Here is a 22,989-nt window from a genome sequence, read left to right as displayed (position 1 = left end):
TTCGTGTTACACAGAAGAAAGAAAACTGAAGGGGTTTATAACGTCATGGGGGTGAGTAAATACTACCAGTATTTTTATTTTAGGTGAACTGTCCCTTTAAGACCAACATCATCCCTGTTATTTCAACAACGCAGTCGATCAGGGCGGCATAAACCTTTCAAAGGAACATTTATCCACATTATTTTTAACCTACTACGCGGAATAATTGAGTATAGGAATATACTAACGTCCTTAAGCTGTTCAAAATCCCTTTAAATCCACGAGAGATGCGCGAGCACCTGTGCGGGAGCCCGACGGGTTTCCATCGGGTGTCATGTGTGTTTCTCTACACAACGACACCATATTATTGGATAGACATTATGTACTGTATTATTATATCGCTATATATTCGTATAAAAAGAAGAAAGCAATGTACTATAATGCCAATGCACTAAACCCGCCCGTAACTGAACACTGACACATTTACACACACACACAAACACACACACATATGAAATAATCACTCGTTACCTCGGAATGAATATAATGTCGCTCCGGAGTCGCGCGTTATTTCTGGGTTTTCCTCAATTTCTTCCCGGTCACCCGCTCGATCGCTGCCATTAGCCACTCGTCTCCTCTGAAAAGGTTTGTCTGTTCTTCATGTATGGAGCTAGAAGAGTCTCAATAAAGATAAATGCACAAACTGCATTCACATATGCACACACAGGATACACAAATGCACACACATGATTCATAAATACACACACAGGATACACAAATGCGCACAAAATTCACAAATGCACACACAGAATTTAAAAAGCACAGAAGATTCACAAATGCATACAAATTTCAGAAATGCACACAAAATTCATAAATACACACACAATTCAGAAATGAAAACAAAATTTACAAATGCACACAAGATTCACAAATGCTCAGGACAAGATTCAGAAATGTATTTCTGATGCACACACAAATATATCTTGATTTACAAACTGCTTGCGGTCTGTGAACTTCACTGCATTTGTGTGTGAATTTTGAGACTCCCCTGACTTGGCTGACACACAAATGCCTTTTTTTAAACAGGGAATGACCTGTGACCAATCAGATACCTCCCTTGTTTTAGCCAATCACAAGAACGCACCCCACGTGGGGAATTGTTTACTTGTAAGCCAATCACATGAAGTGTGGGGGCAGCGCTAGAGCGAGGTGGGTGGAGTTCTGCCAGTTGGTTGAGACCATTTTTTACAGTCTATGGTTGAGGCGGTGGGCCGGACCTCGAAATTACGAATTTAATACTTACCTCTCAGCTGTGTCCGTTTTTTTTTTTTTTTTTTTGCTGAGGCCATGTAATAAAATCGTATAAGTACTGCAGACATTGTTTCCAACTTTGTTGTTTGCACATTTGACGCAAAATGTCCTTACAAACTCTTACTTTTTTAAACCGGCAAGTAAGCAGGAGTACTAATCATAACGTTAGAAAACCTCCCGTTTCCTTGACAACCAATAAATAATGAACACAGATTCGAGATTGTACGGCGGAGGCAAAGTAATCTTTGTCAGTGACCAGGAAGCTGCGTTCTTGAAATTTAAATTTTGCTTTAATCTTAAAAAATGTAATTTTAGTAATGTAGTTCAGTAATACTGAGGTAAAAATTAGGTGTTTTATCCGTTTAGCCTCAAATGTAAAAAGCCCTGTAACTCCTTTCCCAGACAAGTTGGGCAAAGTCTGTTCAATGTAGCCTACACACAAATTATTTTTATTAATGCAATAGACTGTTGCCTATGGCTTGCTCAGTTGGGGAAATTTAATTTAATTAATCAATCAACAATACTATTGATCAGCATTACCAAACGTGGACGTTTTCCACTAGAAACAAACATTGATGTATTATTTTAATTTAATACTGTGAAGCTGCTTTGATACAATCTCTATTGTGAAAAGCGCTATATTAATAAACTTGACTTGACTGTAACGGCACATCCGTATGTCATATTTTCCTAATGTCTGGTACTGTTAAACATGTTTTCACGTGAATGAATAATGATATGCAAAGGATGCATATGACATACCCCCCCCCCCCCCCAAAAAAAAGGTTGTTGCTCAGAAGTCATTCTGAATAGACACATAACCAACATATATTTAGAAATCCAACCCTTGAGAGTTTACATTTCAAGTCTCAAAATTAATATTGATATATATACGCTTAAACACAAACAAAAACAACAAATATTAAGAATATATTTATTAAATGTATAAAAATTTTATGTGAATTTAGGATTGCAACTTATAACCACAACTAAAACATGGGGATTTTTTAAAGACAATCATCCCGCACATCCTATTCTATAATAAAATCAGCTAATCGAATATTTGAAAATCGTGCCTTATCCCTAATTAATATAGTATTATTGTGTAAGTGCATGACATGACAAGTAGCAAAGGCAGTGTAAGTGGGGTCAAATGTTCATAGCAAATTTAAAAATAAAACAATGTAGCAGCATCATAGTGTAAACTACCAGTGTATTTGTGCAAGAGTCAATCAGCTGCCCTTAGGTTACTGGAGGGTGGGGGTGGAAGGAAGAGGCTCTCTATGATTCCCCTATAGAAAGTTAAGAGGATGGATTTTTGGGAGATGAGCCTTCCTCAACTGTGGGAGGAAGTGCAGAGGTTTTTGGACTTTCTTGGCCAGGTTCTGTTGGTGGTGTCGATAGATCGAGATGGGTCATCTGTGATGTGGATACTAAGCAACTCTGTGATCTTGACCTGCTCCATCATGCTGCTGTTGATGTGATTGTCAACGATCACCTCTGTAGTCATTTGGGTGTGGAGAGATATGATGTTGTCCTGTCCGTGTTAGATAAACAACTGAATTATATTCAGATAAATAAACACAGAAAGCGCACATTACTAGATAATATTCAATCACATTTTTCATCTTGACATTTGTATTAAGACTACTGCAGTTCTGACCACAAATAATTTTGTTAAATAGATCAAAAACAGCCATCTTTAACTAAAATATTTTTCCACCATATTCCATCTTATACCTGTTCTGTTGTGTAGGTGAAGCCCAACCACTGACAGATGTACCATGCACAGAATTGTGTCATTGTATAAACTGTGACAATCAACCATAATTGGCTTAAATAACTCCATGACTACCACTATAAAGTTGATTTGAAATCATTCTTTATTTTGGTTAGCACTCTTTTTAGCTGATAATTAGTCTAGCTTACTTGTAGCCTAGGTAGCTTGCTGTAACCAACCTCGACATACCCTCCCGTTTACCCCGTGATTCTCCCTTAGTCAGACTTATTTCCTGCTGTCTTCCCGTTTAAAATTTTTCCCGTAATAATCCCGTATTTGAAAACTCTTTGCTTAGTTTATTGTGTATGTACCGAATTATTATTTTGGATTAGCCTAAGCAGCATAGCTTTACTGCTCCACTTACCAACATTCTTTCGTGGCTAACGTTACTGTTCTCATCAACAACAACCAGTGATGCGCGGGTTGATCCGAAATGAGTGGGTGCCTGCGGTTACGAGTCATCCAAAAATATTTTTTAATGATATTCGGGTCGGTCGTTCGGATCGTTTGAAATAAAGATGCCAATTAAACCTTTGTAATTGATATAGTTCTAGACACAATTTTCTATGAATACGTTTTAAATTTAATTTACACTTAACTGGCGCGAAGATGACGCACGAGCTCAGTCTGCAGGTAGAGATGGAGGCGGCAAGAGAAAAGGTGAAGACTGGGGAGTGGAAGCTCCGCAAATACACAAATAGAAAGAGCAAAGTGTGGGAGACATTTGCCGAAATAATGAAAGATGATGACCAAAGTGCTGGCTTTGTCATGTGTAGGCTACTTCTTGCGATGCTATTTACACATTTGATAACCACAAAACTGGCACGAACAACCAGGCACGGCGCCAGGATTCCAGTTTTGGATAAGCCAGACCAATTGTGGGTGGGCCTTAAATTAAAAACGTTAAATAAAAAAACTAAAATAAAAAAAAAACGTTATCCAATCACTGCTTAACCTAATAAAAAAATATTTACTAATATAGCCTACTGTTATATTATCTGTGCGTATACATAATATAGATTGTAATAGCTTGATGCTCTTTAAATATTGTGTTGCATTGTAAAAGTAAATCCGCGATCGCTCTCCATGGTTCTGACCAAAGAAGAGAGCTTTGGAATCTCCATTATGAATATACCTGGGCTGCATTTTCCGATAACATTGTCTCTTAGCGCGCTGCGATAACTTGACTAAAGGTATACTACCACTAAAGGTATATCATTGCTAGGCGTCTTCAGGGCTATCATCCACTCGCGAGGCAGAGGCGCTGAGAGGCAGAGGCGCTGGCGCCCTCCTAGCAACGGCGCTGTTTTTGGTAAAACATGATTTTGACGACTTCATTAAGTTTTGTTTTATAGAAAACTCTTTTTAAAAGATTTTCGTTTTGTATAAATTGTATCTTAATTTTGATCAATGTTTTATCAATCAATTGCCCGTATTTATTAAGAAGCAAATATATAGCAGACAAAATAAGGCGCTGGTAGCCTACGCGATCACTGCACTGAACTGGAGGGCGCCGAAACTCAACTTGTGCCACAGATTTGATAAATATAGGCTATATATTACAGAAAGCTTGAAATGTCTACTTTTAAACGAAAATATTCAAATCAAAATAAATAGGCTATACTCTCTGATTAGGCTAATCCATATGAAATGTGCATTTCTCTCTGGCGTTCATGGCGAGTCCGCAATCTCCGCATTGTCAACTTCATCTTTGCAGCGACACAGAAAACACCAGTTTATTACTAAACAATTAAATGTCTCCTTGCTAATTTAGACACATTCATAATCATTACTTCAACCGGTTCTTTGTGGCAAGCTTTAAGCGTGCGGTCATTACGCGTATTCCTGTAGGCTAGCCTTTAAGTAATTAATTTAATATTAAGGGGCGATTTGTCCACGAATGGCTTAAATGAACAACTAGTCGACAAGAAAAAAAAATAGTCGGAGGCAGCCCTTATTCCACATATTTTCGAAACAGCAGGCCATCTGGGTTGGGCGAGCGACCATGAGCGGAGCGGAATATTCAGAAATGCGCTCTCCGCTCACGAGCTCTGATCGGAACAAACCCGAACCTCACTGTCTGCTGAACTTGCGCAGAAACATCAAAATAGACATAGCCTGCTTTTTAAAATTGTTTTTAAAACTAAACATTTAGACTATTTTAGTTCAAATTATGAGCTTATATTGACGATTTTTTATAATTCTTGACAAAATTAGAATATTAAGTTATATTAATAGCTACGATGAGCATTATAGCTACTTTAAAAAAAATGCGGGTCAGGAAGCGGGTCGGGTACAATATTTTCTTTTTCGTTTTTTGCGGTCCGAGTTGCGGGCGGGTTAGTTGAAAACGTCGGTCGGGTGCGGTTTGTTTATACATTGACCCGCGCATCACTGACAACAACGCATATATTCACGGCGAACTATAGCTTGCAGTCTTAAATACAACTTATATGAAAAGCATTAAGATATAGGGGTGTATAATCATTGTAAAACAAATCTTACCTTGACGTTGTCTTGCCGAGACACACCGGTCTCTTCACGTTGGGTTGTAGACTGTACTAGACTCAAAACTGACGCGACGTCGGTTCAACGAATAACGTGATTGGCCAAATCTATTCAACAAGGTAACAACACAAGCGTTGATTGGATCTCACTCCGGCCAACGTTTGTGATCAGCTAGCGAAATGAAATATATTTTTATACTTTAATGTGCAGCAATTGTCGTTGGAAACAATCATTAATCTTTTTGTGAATTATTCATACAGACAAAAATGAGCCACACAGCTGCTGAGTAACTGTCAAATCAAAAACTAAACGAGATAGACGGACTCCACCCACCTCGTTCTAGCGCTCGCGCCCACACTTCATGTGATTGGCTTACAAGTAAACAATCTCCCACGTGGGGTGCGTTCTTGTGATTGGCTAAAATAAGGGAGGTATCTGATTGGTCACAGGTCATTCCCTGTTTAAAAAAAGGCATTTGTGTGTCGAGCCAAGTCAGGGGAGTCTCAAAATTCACACACAAATGCAGTGAAGTTCACAGACCGCAAGCAGTTTGTAAATCAAGATATATTTGTGTGTGCATCAGAAATACATTTCTGAATCTTGTCCTGAGCATTTGTGAATCTTGTGTGCATTTGTAAATTTTGTTTTCATTTCTGAATTGTGTGTGTATTTATGAATTTTGTGTGCATTTCTGAAATTTGTATGCATTTGTGAATCTTCTGTGCTTTTTAAATTCTGTGTGTGCATTTGTGAATTTTGTGCGCATTTGTGTATCCTGTGTGTGTATTTATGAATCATGTGTGTGCATTTGTGTATCCTGTGTGTGCATATGTGAATGCAGTTTGTGCATTTATCTTTATTGAGACTCTTCTAGCTCCATATTCATGAGCCTCTTAGAAAGAGCCGCGGACGATCCTCTCTGTGTGTCGGTTTACGGTGGAGGGTTCAGGCCTGTCGCGCGTTTCACCGTAAAGAGCGACGAGTGTGTCGGTGTGACGCGCGTCTGGAGCCGCTGGCCGGGATCCTCTCTCTCTCTCTCTCTCTCTCTCTCTCTCTCTCTCTCTCCCACACACACACACACACACACACACGCACACACTCTCTCTCTCTCTCTCTCTCTGCCACGCTGTCTCTCGCTCTCCTCCTTTACCATCCAAACGGCAACATCCAAATATATAATCGTAAATTAAATTAGAACGTACATTTTAATTACATTTACCTTACAAAAACTACTGTACAGTGATGGTAATAGCATTGCATTGTGGGATATACCATAGTATTACCATGATTCATAAATAAAAAGACAGTATCTGTCAAAAACCCATGGTATTATCATAGTGCATGTCCAAAAAACATGGTATTACCATGATCCATATACAGAAATTATGATCCAAGTACAAAAAACATGTCATTACCATGATGCATGTCCAAAAACATGGTATTACGATTCATGTACAAAAAACATGGTATTACTATGATGCATGTCCATAAACATGGTATTACTATGATGCATGTCCATAAACATGGTATTACTATGATGGATGCCAAAAACATGGTATTGATGCATGCCAAAAAACATGGTATTACATGTACAAAAAACATGGTATTACTATGCATGTCCATAAACATGTTATTACTATGATTCATGTACATAAAACATGGTATTGATGCATGTCCAAAAACATTGTATTACTATTGATGCATGTCCAAAAACATGGTATTACTATGATTCATGTACAAAAAAACATGTAATTACTATGATGCATGTCCATAAACATGGTATTACTATGATGCATGCCAAAAAACATGGTATTGATGCATGCCAAAAAACATGGTATTACTATGATTCATGTACAAAATACATGGTATTGATGCATGCCAAAAAACATGGTATTACTATGATTCATGTACAAAAAACATGGTATTGATGCATGCCAAAAAACATGGTATTACTATGATTCATGTACAAAATACATGGTATTGATGCATGCCAAAAAACATGGTATTACTATGATGCATATGAAAAAATGTATTCAGATAGGCTACTGTATATCTGTCCAAAATCCATTGTGTTATTATAGTGCATGTCCAAGAACATGGTATTTCAATGACACATACAAAATACTTGGTATTACCATGCCAATAGGCTCAAATCAACATTTAATGGTACTTTTGCCTGCTTTTTGAGTCTAGTTGAGCCTGAGAACAGAAGAGAGTACGAAAATCCCTTTCATTGCACATTGTTTCTACCAGAATCCTGCATTTTTAATTCAAATGGTCTGAGAAGCTTTCGTAGTTTTGTGCTTTGTTTTATGATGGTCACCATAATACCACAGTTTTACTACGGTACCTCTCAGTGCTGGATTTAACAAAGCAGCCACATGATGACTGTAACTGAAGCAGGCTGATGACAGCAGGCCAGGCTGATGAAGATGTTCATGTCCTGGATTAGCTATCATTGACGGCCTCCGTCAGTATGGTGCAGGTCCCGGGGGGGGGGGGGGGGTCATGCCTGCGGGCCTGGATCTGCTGGAGGACGAGCTTTAATGGCTCTTAATGACCGCTGAGTCACGCACACAAATGTCCTTTTCCAACCTTCTCCGTTTCACTCGCAGGATTGTGTGAGATTTAGAGCGGTTCACTACCGGCATTATGATGCAGAAGCACAAACACCCGTTATTATATGTGGATATATCCAGAATATATCATTTCTAAACATCACAACTGTATTTTGCATTGTTTTTTATTAAAAAATATTTGCTTGTCTCCAAAAATTATTTTGTTTATTTTTTGCTGTTTTACATCTTTCAAGGCATCGTCTGTCTGATCTCAAGCATGCCTCAGTTTCCACCAAGGCTTGGTTGCAGAAGAAGTCCTGGAAGAGTCTACAGTGGCATCACCGTCACCTGACCTGAACCCCATAGAAAATCCCTGGTGGGATTTGAAGAAGGCACAAACCCAGGAATATCACTGAACTGGAGGCCATTGCTCATGAGGAACCGGCTCAGATTCCTCAGATTTACAGCAGGTCAGAACAGCAAAAGAACAACAGTACTAAAGATGCTTGAAATGAAGGGGTTGAATAATTTTGAGACTCCAGAAGACATTAAAAGTTGCATTTTCAGTTGAATTTGGGGGAAACACGTGAAACATTTGTTGTTAAGCTATTTCAATTGCTTTTGTTTGCAAACAGCTGAAAGTCTGTCAATTTTACCAATAAACCTGATTTGCAGTGGGGGTTGAATAATTGAGTATTTGATATTTTATTTCAGAAAAGCTTGTAACAAAGAACATTGAAAGTACTGAAATGAGGTTAAGCAGAAATTAATAATAACATTATGTTTATGTATAATGAAAGAAAAATATAACAACAATTATTACTATAGTAACATTTTTATTTGCTGCTGTGAGAAAACGTATAGAAGAGTAAAGCAATAACTAGAAAAGGGTGAAGATTACAGGGGTGAGAGGGATGGAGAGAGAGAGAGAGAGAGAGAGAGAGAGATGGAGAGAGAGAGAGAGAGAGAGAGAGAGAGAGAGAGAGAGAGAGAGAGAGAGAGAGAGAGAGAGAGAGAGAGAGAGCTAAATTAAGTTAAAGACAGTGGATGAGAGGCAGAAGAGCTCGGAGATGAAAGGAAAAATATTCCTATCAGAGAGGTTAAAAAAAAAGCAGTAAATGACTATTATAAGAGCGCGCGCTGAGAGCTCTATAATGAGCAGATGTGAGAAAACAGAATGAACAATTAGGAGAAAACAGGAAGTCCCATCTTTCCCTGTGATCGTAATGATGCACAGCACTGAAAGAGTGTGAATTTAGGTCACCTCACCTTCCCGAGAGAGAGAGAGAAAGAGAGAGAGAGAGAGAGAGAGAGAGAGAGAGAGAGAGAGAGAGAGAGAGAGAGAGAGAGAGAGAGAGAGAGAGAGAGAGAGAGAGAGCAAGAGAGAGACCGAGAGAGAGAGAGCGAGGGAGGGAGAGAAAGCGAGAGAGAGCGTGAGCGAGCAAGAGAGAGAGAGCGAGAGCGAGAGCGAGAGAGAGAGAGAGAGAGAGCGCGAGAGAGACAGAGCGAGAGAGAGAGAGAGACTGGTTAACTATCACCAAGATAATGTCGGATGTTTTTTACACTGACAAGTTGACACTATTTAGCTACTATTATAGCACACACACACACACACAAATTAAACAGTCAAACCAACATGTATTCAGACACCTTCAACATTTCTCACATTATCAGTTTATTCACTGTAGTTTAGAAGATGGTAATAAAATATGAGTTATCAGATCAGTTGATATTTGACTGGTTTTGTCCGTCCTTCTGTTAGACTGTCTCACTGATGAATTATGATGAATATCTGTCAGCTGTTAAATTTAACTAGGGTAAACGTACCTATTAAGCTCACCAAAATCTACATTGAGACATTTTTAGTGCACAAGATATTGGTTTTAGTACAAGAAGTTATTTTAAAATAAAATATTAATCTCTCACACTATAATATTTCATTTTATTTTAAATGACAAAAGTATTTCAATTAAGATGTACATCATTAAATATAAAAAGTCTGGCTGTGCTTAATGGGTACGTTTTGTACCCTTTAAGCACACCCCTGTTCCCAATAAGCTCACAACAAGTTTTATTAAAAATTCTTGTTTATTTTAAACAACCTTTTTAAGGAATAATTGAAAAAAGTTTTATTTGAAGGTACAGAGTCAATCACAAAAAAACAGAACACTAAAATCAAGCAACAAGGCATTCAATTTGATCAGGTAGCCTATCCTATTCATAGTGACGTGTCATTCAAACTCATTGCAACATCTAGACTAGTCCACGTTCAGCTATGTAACCCATATTGAAAAATCAAATAACAAAACAAACCAATGTGCTCCTTAAAGGGATACTCCATTTTTTTTGGAAATAGGCTCATTTTACAACTCCCCCAGAGTTAAACAGTTGAGTTTTACCGTTTTCGAATCCATTCAGCCGATCTCCGGGTCTGGCGGTACCACTTTTAGCATAGCTTAGCATAATGAATTGAACCGGACAAGACCATTAGCATCTCTCTCAAAAAAATGACCAAAGAGTTTAGATATTTTTCCTATTTAAAACTCGACTCTTCTGTAGTTACATCGTGTAATAAGACCGACGGAAAATGTAAAGTTTAAATTTTCTAGGCTGATATGGCTAGGAACTATACTCTCAAAATCGCACCTTTTCATTTTCCGTCGGTCTTAGTACACGATGTAACTACAGAAGAGTCAAGTTTTAAATAGGAAAAATATCGAAACTCTTTGGTCATTTTTTTGAGAGAGATGCTAATGGTCTTATCCGGTTCAATTCATTATGCTAAGCTATGCTAAAAGTGGTACCGCCAGACCCGGAGATCGGCTGAATGGATTCGAAAACGGTAAAACTCAACTGTTTATCTCTGGGGGAGTTGTAAAATGAGCTTATTTCCAAAAAAAGTGGAGTATCCCTTTAACTCTCTGGGTCAGAGCTTTCCTGTCTACTCCAAACTTCTTGGACAGATACGACAGGTTTCTGATGGCTCCTTCTTTGTATGACATGCCTCTTTCATCTTTGGGCATACACTATAGTTTCGTCTAGCTTTTGTCATCTTAAGACTGTGAAAATAAGTTTATTAATCATTTTTTTGAAGATTAACATAGTGACAACCATCAGTTAATATTTAAATTCTGATTATTAAGTATTTACATAGACGTTTAATGTGGGTGAGCTTAAAGGGAGCACACACTGTGCTTAATTGGAGCAAAAACATTTTTTAATTAATAAATATTAAATTAAAATTTAAAGGAAAATATTTAGCTAAATTAATAATCTAGGTAATGTATTAAGTTTATACCAATTTTAATATGAACAACTATTATAGACAATATCTATGAAATTATGCTTTTTCTAATTGATGTCACACTGAAGCTGTGTGATTGTCATAGTAGTGCACCCTTTAAGCTCACCTAACAATAATATGAATTCTTTAAAAATTACAGCAGTTTAAAACCACAGACTATCAATAAAATGTAAAATTATAATATTATGGATTTAAAAGTACAAGCCATTAATTCCTGTGAAGTAATATATTAATGTAGCACACAATCTTATACAGCTAGTAAGCTAGCTATGTTTGTAGCATCTGGGCTATGTTGCTAAAACTATCTTTTAGATCTAACTGTAATTATTTCCCACATCCAGGTTCCAGGTTATAATATTCAAAAGTCTAAACATTAATCTCTTAATTTTGCAATAAGAAGATGTACTTCTTCAAAATAAAGGCTTAAACATATAAAAAATGCACATCTGAGGGGCTCCTCTTCTGGTGAAAGTTTTCAGACAGCTTTGAAAATAGCCGCCAGACAGTGTGAACACATGGACACACATATCTCAGTGTGCAATGGTCTGATTGGTTTAAAATTACAGGAGGTATATAGTAACAAACACATCAATTGGTTAATACATCAAATAGGATAATACATTGCTGTTTCTTTTTATAATCTGAGCTCCAAGATGGTAGTGTGCTTAATGGGTACTTGAGCTTAATAGGTACGTTTACCCTACACAATTACATAATAGCAGTTTAGCTCAACCAATCACCCAGCAATGCTTCATTTTGTTCAGTCTGTGTGTGAAAAGAGCATTAGCAATTAAAGAAAAAACACTTCAGCAGAACATGGTCAGCTCAAAGAGTCTGAATCATGTTTGGTCTCACATCTTTAATAAATGTTACTGGTCGTCACTGTATGAAGAATGATTGTGTAACAGGAGGAACACGAGGACCGTCAGAAGTCGAGAGAGAACGAGAGGATTGTCTGTGTCCAGTAATAACAGAAGCACAAGCCAAGGGTCAGTGTTATCAGAGACAGAGCCGGCTGGATCCACTCACTCGCGTTTCATCTCTTACTTTGCTTTTCTACATCTCCTGAAAGTTGAATTATCATGTACAGGATAGTATTATTTAAAGCCTCTGCTAATATCTGAGTAAAAAGCCCATATTAGCTCTTTATTTCCCCAAAGTGCAGCAAATAACATGCAATAAACGCAAGCCCACAGAACCCTGTAGAACTGGCTTCATCCAAAATTGGTTTCTGATTCATTAGTTGCAATTATAGAGGAAAAGCACTAGTCTCTATTCCAGTTTAATTTTATTATCTGTAGTAATAATAGTTTAACCAGGGATTCCCAAACATTTCTGTCAGCCAAACCTAAAATACCAGCCAAATATATATTAAACATTTTTTGCCAGCCAGACTGACAATTAAATATTTACTTGAAGTTCCCCTGAGATAAGAAGTTAAATTCTGTAATAATTTGTAATTTACAACAAATGTGCATGTTCAGTCCTCTGATGTTGATAAACAGCCACACGACATGCAATATATTATCCAGACAAATAATATACCAAACAAATTAAAAAAATATATAAAATTTGTTTAACATAAATAACATGTTTTTGTTTTTAATTGCATTTCAGAATATTAGTTTTACATTAATATTTGTATTAAGACAAAATATTAATGTTATATAATGAAGATATTATATAATATTATATAATATATATATCTATATATATATATATATATATGAAGAGCTCAGATGCAAAAGCCTCTAAGTGCCATCTGAAATTTTCTTCTAGAATGATCATTTTTATCAAGCTCGTATATTTAAGTTCAGTAATTTCACTTAAGAATAATGACATAGGTAATTTTCATTGCCATTTAAGTGAAATTACTGAACTTAAATATACGAGCTTGATAAAAATGATCATTCTAGAAGAAAATTTCAGATCACTTAGAGGCTTTTGCATCTGATATCTTTATATATATATTTTTTACATTTAATGTGTATGTATGTATGTGTATATATATATATATACACATACACACACACACATTTACATTTAATGTGTGTGTATAAATATATATATATATATATATATATATATATATATATATATATATATATATATATAAAAAATAAAACACACACACAATCAGTTTGGCCTATTTATTTTTATTTTTATGCATTTATCATCTTTAGTGAACGCAGTTTAACTGTACATTTATATGCTGCTGCCCCCTGCTGGAGAGATGCTGTGTTTCATGTCAAAATAAAGGCACTGGATGGAATATATTGTCAGTCAGGGTTTGTGTTGCGATTAACATCTCACCATACATCATCCCAGTTATTATACAGCGAGCTACATAAAACAAAACACACACATGAAAGGAGTTGAAATAATTTTATTATCTGACATGTAGATTATCTCAAAGCTTCCACTAAGAAAAATAGTTCAGTACAACGTAGAAAACAATCACTACAACATCTATATTTTAGTATTAATCCAAGACAAGTGAACTTCCTCGGTTTAAGTTCCCTCTCTTCGACTGGCGATAATGTCTTTCTGCATCTTGTGCCTCGAAAAGCTCTAGTCTCTATTCCAGTTTAATTTTATTAACATAAAATACAAGCCAAAAAATTAAATATTTTTGCCAGCCAGACCTTAAATGTTTACTTGAAGTTCCCCTGAGATTATAAATTAGGCTACATTCTTCAATAATTTGTAATTTACAACAAATGTGCATGTTCACAGCCCTCTGATGTTGATAAACAGCCACAAGCAGGTAAACAAATAAAAAAACATATATACATACATTTTGAATACATAAAATAAATACCAATGTTTTTGTGCTATTAATTGCATTTCAAAATGTATATTTGAAAATCATTTTTTTAAATAAAGTTTTATATTTAAAAAGAAAATATGAAATGCATAACATTAAGCCTATTTGGTTTTATTTTTATGCATTTATCATCTTTAGTGAACGCCGTTTACCTGTACATTTATATGCTGCTGCCCCCTGCTGGAGAGAGGCTGTGTTTCATGTCAAAATAAAGGCACTGGATGGAATAAATACATAAAACAAAACACACACAGACATGAAAGAAGTTGAAATAATTTTATTATCTGACATGTAGATTATCTCAAAAACTTCCACTAAGAAAAATAGTTCAGTACAACGTAGAAAACAAGCAACACTGCAGCAACAACACTACAACACCTATATATTAGTATTAATCCAAGTGACGTCTTCCTCGGTTTTCAGTTCCCTCTCGCTGTGTCTCTTGGACTGCCGGTAATGTCTCTCTGCGTCTTGAGCCTCGTAGAGGACGGCCATGATCTTCCTCCGCACGCGCATCTGTACGCCGGGGTCGCTGAGCAGCCGGTACTCCATCGCCACCTGACTGGAGAACACCGCGGCCGAGTCCGCCGGAGGGTTCTCCAGGACCTTAGCGGACATCTGCTTCAACACCTCCAGCTTCTGCAGCTCGATGTCCGAGTCGGACACGCGTCTGCGCTTGCTGGACGTGCTCCTGGGAGACAGCGAGTACGAGGCCGTCTCCTCGGGGATCCCGGTGTCGGGAGTGCCGGGCATCGGGGAGAGACACACACTGATGGAGTCGAAACTGTCAATGTCTTTATCCGTCTCCTGCATCATCTCATCCGACTCTTCCACACACTCCTCCACTTTATCAGAGGATGGCAAGCCCAGCTACAGGGAGGCAAGCAAGAAACGTTGCACTGGGTGTTAGAGGGGTGGTTGATTATGATTTAACTTTTCTAACTTTAGTTAGTGTGTAATTTTGCTGTTTGAGCATAAACAACATCTGCAAAGTTACAACACTCAAAGTTCAAAGCAAAGATATTTGCTTTTACAGAAATCACTTCTTAAGGGCTACAACAAACGGCTGGTAGAGACTACACCACATTCCTCCATCATGAACCCCAAAATTTACATAAACCCCAAAGGGCTCTATATGGCTCTGCTAAGAATGAGCTCTTGAAGCTCCGCCCTCTGTTCCGGGAGCAGCAGCTCATTTGCATTTAAAGGGACACACATGAAACAACGCATTTTCGCTCACCCTCAAAAAAAGACAATGGTCTACTTGCACAACTACTTCCGCGCTCTAGTGAGTCCATATCGGGAGTTTCCGGTTAGAGCGTTCAGCGCATCGACATACATGTGAACGCAGATTATCACTATGTTTTATGGCTGCCAATTGATTAAAACAATGAATAATGATCTCTGTGTTAATTATCTTGAGCCTGCTGAAATGTTCCTATAAATATATTTTCTTTCCAACTGTGCATTCTGAATAATAAATAGGCTAAGTATATTTATATATGTCTATATTTATCCACTAATAGAAGTCCTATATGCTATATGACGGACGGACGGACGGACGGACGGACGGATGTTAAATAAGCTAGGCTATTTAATCAATAACGCACACAGCGTAGAGGAGAATGACGGTTTCCTACTTTGAATATTACAGCATTTTAGGCATAAACATGTAAATAGTGAAAAGATTGACATTGAAAAATTACAGAATGATTAAAATATTTAATTGAGAATCGAAATGGAATCTAAACATGTGAATCGATCCCCAGCCCTACTAATGAATCACCGAAATTAGTTTTTATCGAAACTGAAAATAGTTTATTTAACAATCAATAAAACAATCAAGAGGAAAGGTTGCACTGGGTAATAGAATAGAATAGGAAAATGGATTACTTAAGAATCAATCACTTGATCACATTTTAACTTTGGTTAACCTACGGTTGTGTTTAAAAGTGCTTTATAAATAAAGAGAATGAATGAAATGAATGATTTATTTAATAATCGACACTCAAAATGCACATTTAATATAATAACTTTTTCATGGCAGATTTATTTAAACATTACATAAAGAATATAATGAAGAAATGAATAATGTAATATAGTTTATTTATCAATCAAAATGCTCCTCTCTAGAGTTAATTTGTCTAGCTAACTACTGTGTTTATGGACATCGAATGGCTTTTCTGAGATTAATGTTGCGTGACATTGTTTACATTGCTGTAATATGACTTTCGAGAAACAGTAACGACTAAATAGTTGATTTCTTCAACGCTATATTTGCACTATGGTAGCTAAGCAGCGAGTAACGGGAAACCCAGAATGATTTAATTCTGATTAAAACAAAAGATGGACATGTTAGCGTAGCTATTGACTGTCGTAACACCATCGGAGAAGCGCTAATTAAACGTCACCAGTGATTTCGGCCCTCAAAAACAGTTTCAAATTCATTTTTGGCTGAATATTTCCAGTTGCCAAAATTTCAGTGCGTCAATAATGACATACAGTCAAACCAACATGTATTCAACATTATCACAGTTTATTCGCTATAGTTTAGAAGATGGTAATAAAATATGAGTTATGAACTCAGTTGATATGTCACTGGTTTTGTCCGTCCTTCTGTTAGACTGTCTCACTGATGAATTATGATGAATATCTGTCAGATGTTAAATTTAACTACACAATTACATAATTCCAGTTTAGCTTAAACAATTACCAAGCAATGCTTCATTTTGTTCAGTCTGTGTGTGAAAAGAGCATTAGCAATTAAAGACAAAACACTTCAGCAAAACATGATCAGCTCAAAGTGTCTGAATCATTTTTGGTCCCAAATTTTAATAAATGTCACTGGTAGTCACTGTATGAAGAATGACTGTGTATAATGTGTCACAGTTTACTTTATTTTGCTCTCCTCACTTACATAAATTAACTATAGTGTCCTGCACACACTAGTAAAAATGATATCTGATGTCTGAATAGTTCTTGGTTTGACTGTATAATGTGAATATATATGTGTGTTTGTACACGTACATGGTTCTCGTTTCTCCGATGAACAATGTGTGGCTTCAGGAAGTCCAGGGCCCTCAGGAGCCATCGCTGCCTCAGCGTGAGGGGCTTTACCTCACTGCCACTGGGCTTCGGCTTCCTCAGGCGAGCGTACTGAGTCCTCAGAGACGCCACTCGCGTCGCCACCGCCTCGGCTGAGGACACAAGCGTTCAGATACAGTCAATACAGGCCTGGGCATTTGAACATGAAGAATCATGAGGAATAGGGCTGGGTCTCAACTCAGATATTCCCATTTGATTTCGATTCGATTTGATTTCGATTCGACTCAGTGAATATAGATTTTATTACAAATCCTATAGTGGTTAATTAATAAAAGAGAAATTAAGAGCCACAAACCTGTATATTAAACTCTCTTTATTTTTATTTTAGGTACACTTGGGTACATTATAACAGAACCCAACTCTACAAATGCATATTAATTGACAGGATTTTGATGCCAGATGAAAAATGTATGCTGAAAACTGGACGAGTGAGAACAGTCGCAAGCCTTGATCAAACAGGATCAGGTTATTTTATGTTTATGATAAAACACACACAAATCTCTCAGCATTCACTGCAACATAGAACAAGCCAATGAACAGTGGAGGATAAATGATAAATATGGAAAAGAATCGATTCGTGGCCTTTGAGAGTCGATGTTGAATCGACCACATTTAAAAAAACGATTAATCGAAAAATCGATTATCATTCTGCTGGAGAAATGCCAGTGAATTTCAGTGTCACAGGCCAGGCAAAGGATAATCTTGAATTTTGAATATGTGCATGTGTATGTAAGATAAAATATGCATTTAAAAATAAAAGCAAACTGCATTGAGGAAAGGGCACGACCCTCGAACTTCAAAAGGAGTAGAATTTAATTTTAGCCAGTAACACCATTAGGTGCCAACAGAGTGCTTTACTGTTTAATATCCCCCTGTGGGGAAAATCAAGCTTTAAATGTTGTTTATGTGTCTATGTGGTGTTTTTAATATGCTTTAAGACAACCCATGTGCAAATTCATGAGTCGACAGCATTGCTGAGTATTTTCTCCTTAAAACTGCAGTGAACCAAAGACAGTCTCAAAAACACGCTTTGAAATCGCTGGTGTTTCTGATGTCACAAACTACCTTGTAACCAATCAGATCAATGTGTGATCGTCAACCAGTGGATCTCTGAGCTGAGTGAGTGAGTGGAGGCGGGGGCTCATTTGCATATTCATAGAATCGCATATACTAAATGAGACAAGGGTGTAGAGTTACATTCAAGCTATTTAAAGGCATGAAGAAGTTTTTTTCAAGGAAAAAACTTTTAAATATGTAATTTTGGTGATCAAAGATGAGTTTAAGGGATACAATGATTGACTACAGGGGGACTAAAATTGTCGACGTGTCATTGATTCAGCCCATATCATTAAAATCTCACTCCAGCCAGGCAACCAAAGTTGGCTTTACAACACTGGAAAAATGTTAATTTCCCATTTGTGAATATGGGGAATTTTAAATAGGCTTTTCTGTATAGTAGAGTTTTGTTTATTAACTTGAGTCAAAGAGATAGTTCACTCAAAAATGAAAATTCTGTCATCAAATACTCTCCCTCAAGTTGTTTCAAACCTGTATGAGTTTCTTTCTTCTTCTGAACACAAAAGAAGATATTTTGAAGAATGTCATGACTACAGTTGTGATGCACCATTGACTCCCATAGTATTTTTTTTCTACTATGAAAGTCAATGGGGTCCATCATCAACTGTCTGGTTACAAACATTCTTCAAAATATCTATTATTGTGTTTAACAGAAGAAACTCATACAGGTTTGAAACAACTTGAGAGTGAGTAAACAATGACAGAATTTTATTTTTTGGGTGAACTGTCTCTTTAAAAGGACATAGTTTGTAGCACATTTCATACACGCATAAAAACAAACACGTCTGAGGTGAATCTTTAATGCCAGAAGTGAGCTAATAAAATACTAGAGTAGGTTAAAAGCAGTTTAAACGAGCATGCTATAGATTTAGTTGCAAGGTTAAAACACTACAACAGTAGCATAGCGTTCATGTCTCTAACGTAAGTTACGTTAAATCAATGTTTACTCTAGCGATCTCTCTCTCTGCACACACACACACACACTGAGGTAAAAACTCACCGGGCATCTGAAGCGCATCGGCGACCTCTTTCCATCGTCGGTCCTTCTCTTCCCGATTGTGATAATCGGCGTCAGAAATATCGTACAGACATGCAGACTCCTGCCACAGCTCGATCAATGTCTCCTCCGCCTGGCGAGTCCACGATTTCATAGCCATCCCAGCGAGTGTGGGATAATCTGGTAAAGTCCCAGTGTTTGTCGCTAGTCAGTGTCCAGTCGCTCGCCTCATTAACATAATCGCGCAAATCTATGGACGCGTAAACAAATCATGGCGACTCAGTTTAATGGATCGGAAGACTGGAAATCTCCTGTGAGTGTAATGGCGGCGCACAAACGCTCGTGAATAGTACATACTGCCACCTACTACACCGGAGTGTGTGTGTGTGTGTGTGTGTGTGTGTGTCGTCATGGCTTCCAACTCTATTCTATTAATCCAGTCTCCTGTTTAACACACAGCCAAGTAAACGTGTGTCATAAATGGGGACATTCCAGAGACCTAATGGTTTTTATACTGTACAAACAGTATTCTCTCCCCTTACACTACCCCTACCCCTAAATATATCACACACACACCCGATGTTGGGACTATTTTACACCATAGTCTTTCTGAGAAAGACTCTCTGGGGTTTATTTTAACCACAAAGGTGCCATTTCACAGTAAAGTTGAACACCATATTGGGACAGGACCCACTGACACCACAGGATGAGCAGCAGCGTCCCTGTTCTTCCCAGTTTTCCCAGAGTCTCCCATCCAGGTACTGACCAGACTCAACCCTATAGCTTCAGTGTGCAGGTGAAAGCTTCAGGTTAATCGATGCTGGCTGGTGCAGATCTCCTCAAATGTCCCATACTACTTCAGAACCAGAGCTTTTCAGCCATAGATCGGCATCTTTTACATGTTGTTCATTGGCATGAACATCTCAACTTTGTACACAAAAGCACATCCTATATGTAAAGAATAATTGACGACGGGTCGTTGAATTATTAGAATAATGCACACTTGATGGTAATGCTGTTACACCTCAGGTGTGTACTTTTTTTTTTTTTTTTTTTTTTTTACAGATGCTTCTGTGAAGAGTACATTGAAGAGCGTTGTTAGACTGCTGCAGAGCCTAAAATGATTTGATCGGTTAGCTAATAGCTAAGTTTACTTAAAGGAACACACCACCATTTTTTCATATTAAACTATGTTATTCCCTTAACTAAGACGAGTTGGTATACCTCTCTCGTCTCAGTGCGTGCTCTCAATCGCTCTGGCGCGCGGCGACACTTTGATAGCACTTAGCTTAGCCCAGTTCATTCATTAGGATCCAAACAGAGATGAAGCTAGAAGTGACCAAACACCTCCACGTTTTCCCTATTTAAATACAGTTACACGACCAAGTATGGAGACACAAAATAAATCGTGGCGCTTTTTCTAAGCGGGTAAAAAGGATAACTATAATGTATGGCGGAATAGCACTTGGGAGCACTTCGACTCGGCGCAGTAATATCATCACTCCTGAAAAATCCTCTCCCTCTCACTTCTGTCATTAGAACCAACGTGACTTTTTACTGTGCCGAGTCGAAGTGCTCCCAAGTGCTATTCCGAGATGAGACGAGAGAGGGATGTATCAACTCGTCTTAGTTAAGGGAATAACATAGTTTAATATGAAAAAACGGTGGAGTGTTCCTTTAAAGTCCCCCTGTGGTGAAAACCAAGCTTTGTATGTGATGTTTTTAATATGCTTTAAGACAAACCATGTGCAAATTCATAAGTCAACACCATTGGTGAGTATTTTCTCCTTAAAACTGCAGTGAAAAAGACAGTCTCATCCCGGATTTCCACCAACTGCGGATCGGCTCCGCTGCGTGTCGGCTCCGTGCTCCGCCGTCCCATACCCACCAGGTCCGGATTTGTTGCGGAAAAGCTGCGGTCATGACTGACAGCTGAAGTCACGAGGACCGACGAGATCTCACGAATTCACGTATGATCGCGCGATATAAGTGCTGAATTGCTGCGGAGCTCTCCGGCATCCGGCAGAAATAGAAGCTCTTTGTATCTGCTCCGGAGGAACGGCTGCGGATCGCCGGAGCTGGGACGGAGTCAGAACGCAGCCGTTCCACAGTCAGTGAAGATATACACATTGATTTTAATGGAAACCTATTGACTCCGCCTCCGTTCCAGAGTGGATCCGAAGCCGTTCCACAGTTGGTGGAAATCCAGGGTCAAAAACACGGTTTGAAATCGCTGGTGTTTCTGACGTCACAAACTACCTTGTAACCAATCAGATCTACGTGTGATCATCAACGAGTGGATCTCTGAGCTGCTGTGAGTGAGTGAAGGCGGGGCTCATTTGCATATTCATAGACCCATGTATAGCCTACTAAATGAGACAAGGGTGTCTGTTGAGTTACATTCATTTTAAGGCATGAAGATTTTTTTTTTCACAGGAAAAAAACGTTTAAATATGTAATTTTGGTGATCAAAGATGAGTTATAAGGGATGTACACTTATTGAATACAGGGGGCTTTAATTAAAACGAAAAACACCAACACAAATCTTTCATTCTTTTACTTAATGTCATTTCAGGGGTGTTAATAGAAAAAAGATAAGGGAACTCAATAACTGATCATATTAAACTGAACTTAAACTGAACAAGTGCAGCAGAGCTCTAGTTCCCAGCAAACGTTGCGTCTGAAAGCATAAGGAGAATACATGTTGAAATTAAGTGTTATTTTGTGTGTTTGTGCATAAGATTATTATAGGAAGATGTGTGTTGGTGTTTAATGAATCCTCTTATGTTGGGATTTATAGGGTTTTCTGTAATGTTGCAGTTTTCTTTTAAGGTTACCATTGTGGTGAACAGTAGGTCGAGGATTTAATAGGCTGATTGAAGATATTACATTAAGCATAGCTTATTGTTTAGGTTTAGGCTACATCCACGAAAGTCAAGAGCCTTTTCCAGAGAGCAGTTTACTACTATCACAAAATAAAAAACAAACCCTTCAACCCCCACATATTGCACAGTGCACACACAAAAATACACGTCCCAATAATCAGAATAATTGTAATTTTGCACACATGACAGAAAGTCTGCGATGAAAAACACTGGCACGGCGACCATCATTAAACTGGCACGGCGGCCAGAGAGAGACATCAACATCAGCTTACTATTAAGAAGACTTAGAAGATTAGAAGACTGTTTTGAGCCTCGTGAGAATCAAGTTCAGTCGACTCTCCCTCTTTCTGGACCGTAGTTGTCATCATGAATATTCATTATGTCAAAACTTAATAGTAAAAAAAAAAAACTCCCAATCTTGCGGATATAGTTGTGCGTAGCAGAAACAAACAGTAGCCTTACGAAGAAACACTTTTTTTTCCCAAACCCGGCCACTACTAATTTCGCAGGTTTTGCAATCACTGTCAGTTGGACTCAGGTGTCGCGTGACGTCAATGCCCCGCCCATTAACCGTTAACAAAGCATCGTCAAAAACTGATTCATATTCGATATGTCAATTTAAAACTATTTTAAATATTTTGCTTATTTTTCATAACTA

General features: G+C 37.8%; 2 protein-coding genes across 3 annotated transcripts in view; both read right to left on the bottom strand.

Annotated features, from left to right (window-relative positions):
* The window catches only part of rai2 (retinoic acid induced 2), a gene marked incomplete at its 3' end in the record, with an annotated part of 43,811 nt that extends 21,083 nt beyond the window's left edge, over nucleotides 1-22,728 (bottom strand). The window contains exon 1 of one of the 2 annotated variants that reach the window (XM_081386820.1): nucleotides 22,604-22,728. Of the gene's footprint in view, nucleotides 1-510; nucleotides 728-22,603 lie in introns of those variants that run through there. The other variant, XM_081386819.1, reaches the window with a different exon arrangement.
* Nucleotides 13,809-20,014, bottom strand: LOC308703398 (uncharacterized protein). The gene is made up of 3 exons (XM_081386843.1): nucleotides 19,450-20,014; nucleotides 17,295-17,464; nucleotides 13,809-15,137 (listed from the first exon to the last, which is right to left on the bottom strand). Exons 1-3 carry the CDS (start codon nucleotides 19,604-19,606, stop codon nucleotides 14,646-14,648), a joined length of 819 nt encoding a protein of 272 aa, XP_081242969.1. The 5' UTR covers nucleotides 19,607-20,014; the 3' UTR covers nucleotides 13,809-14,645.
* Nucleotides 22,729-22,989: the final 261 nt, after the last annotated feature.

The sequence above is a fragment of the Scardinius erythrophthalmus genome (assembly GCF_964197995.2).
Source record: "Scardinius erythrophthalmus genome assembly, chromosome: 15".
NCBI lineage: Eukaryota > Metazoa > Chordata > Actinopteri > Cypriniformes > Leuciscidae > Scardinius > Scardinius erythrophthalmus.
The sequence above is the reverse complement of the archived record's forward strand: the minus strand, read 5'-3'. Positions and strand labels throughout refer to the sequence as shown.

What these genes read in the sequence shown, in the direction of transcription:
- LOC308703398 (XM_081386843.1), bottom strand. Translation starts at nt 19,606, where the DNA reads ATGGCTATGAAATCGTGGACTCGCCAGGCGGAGGAGACATTGATCGAG. An exon ending in CGATGCGCTTCAGATGCCCG is followed by an intron (nt 17,465 to 19,449) that starts GTGAGTTTTTAC and finishes TTGTGTCCTCAG; the next exon opens with CCGAGGCGGTGGCGACGCGA. An exon ending in ATCGGAGAAACGAGAACCAT is followed by an intron (nt 15,138 to 17,294) that starts GTACGTGTACAA and finishes GCCTCCCTGTAG; the next exon opens with CTGGGCTTGCCATCCTCTGA.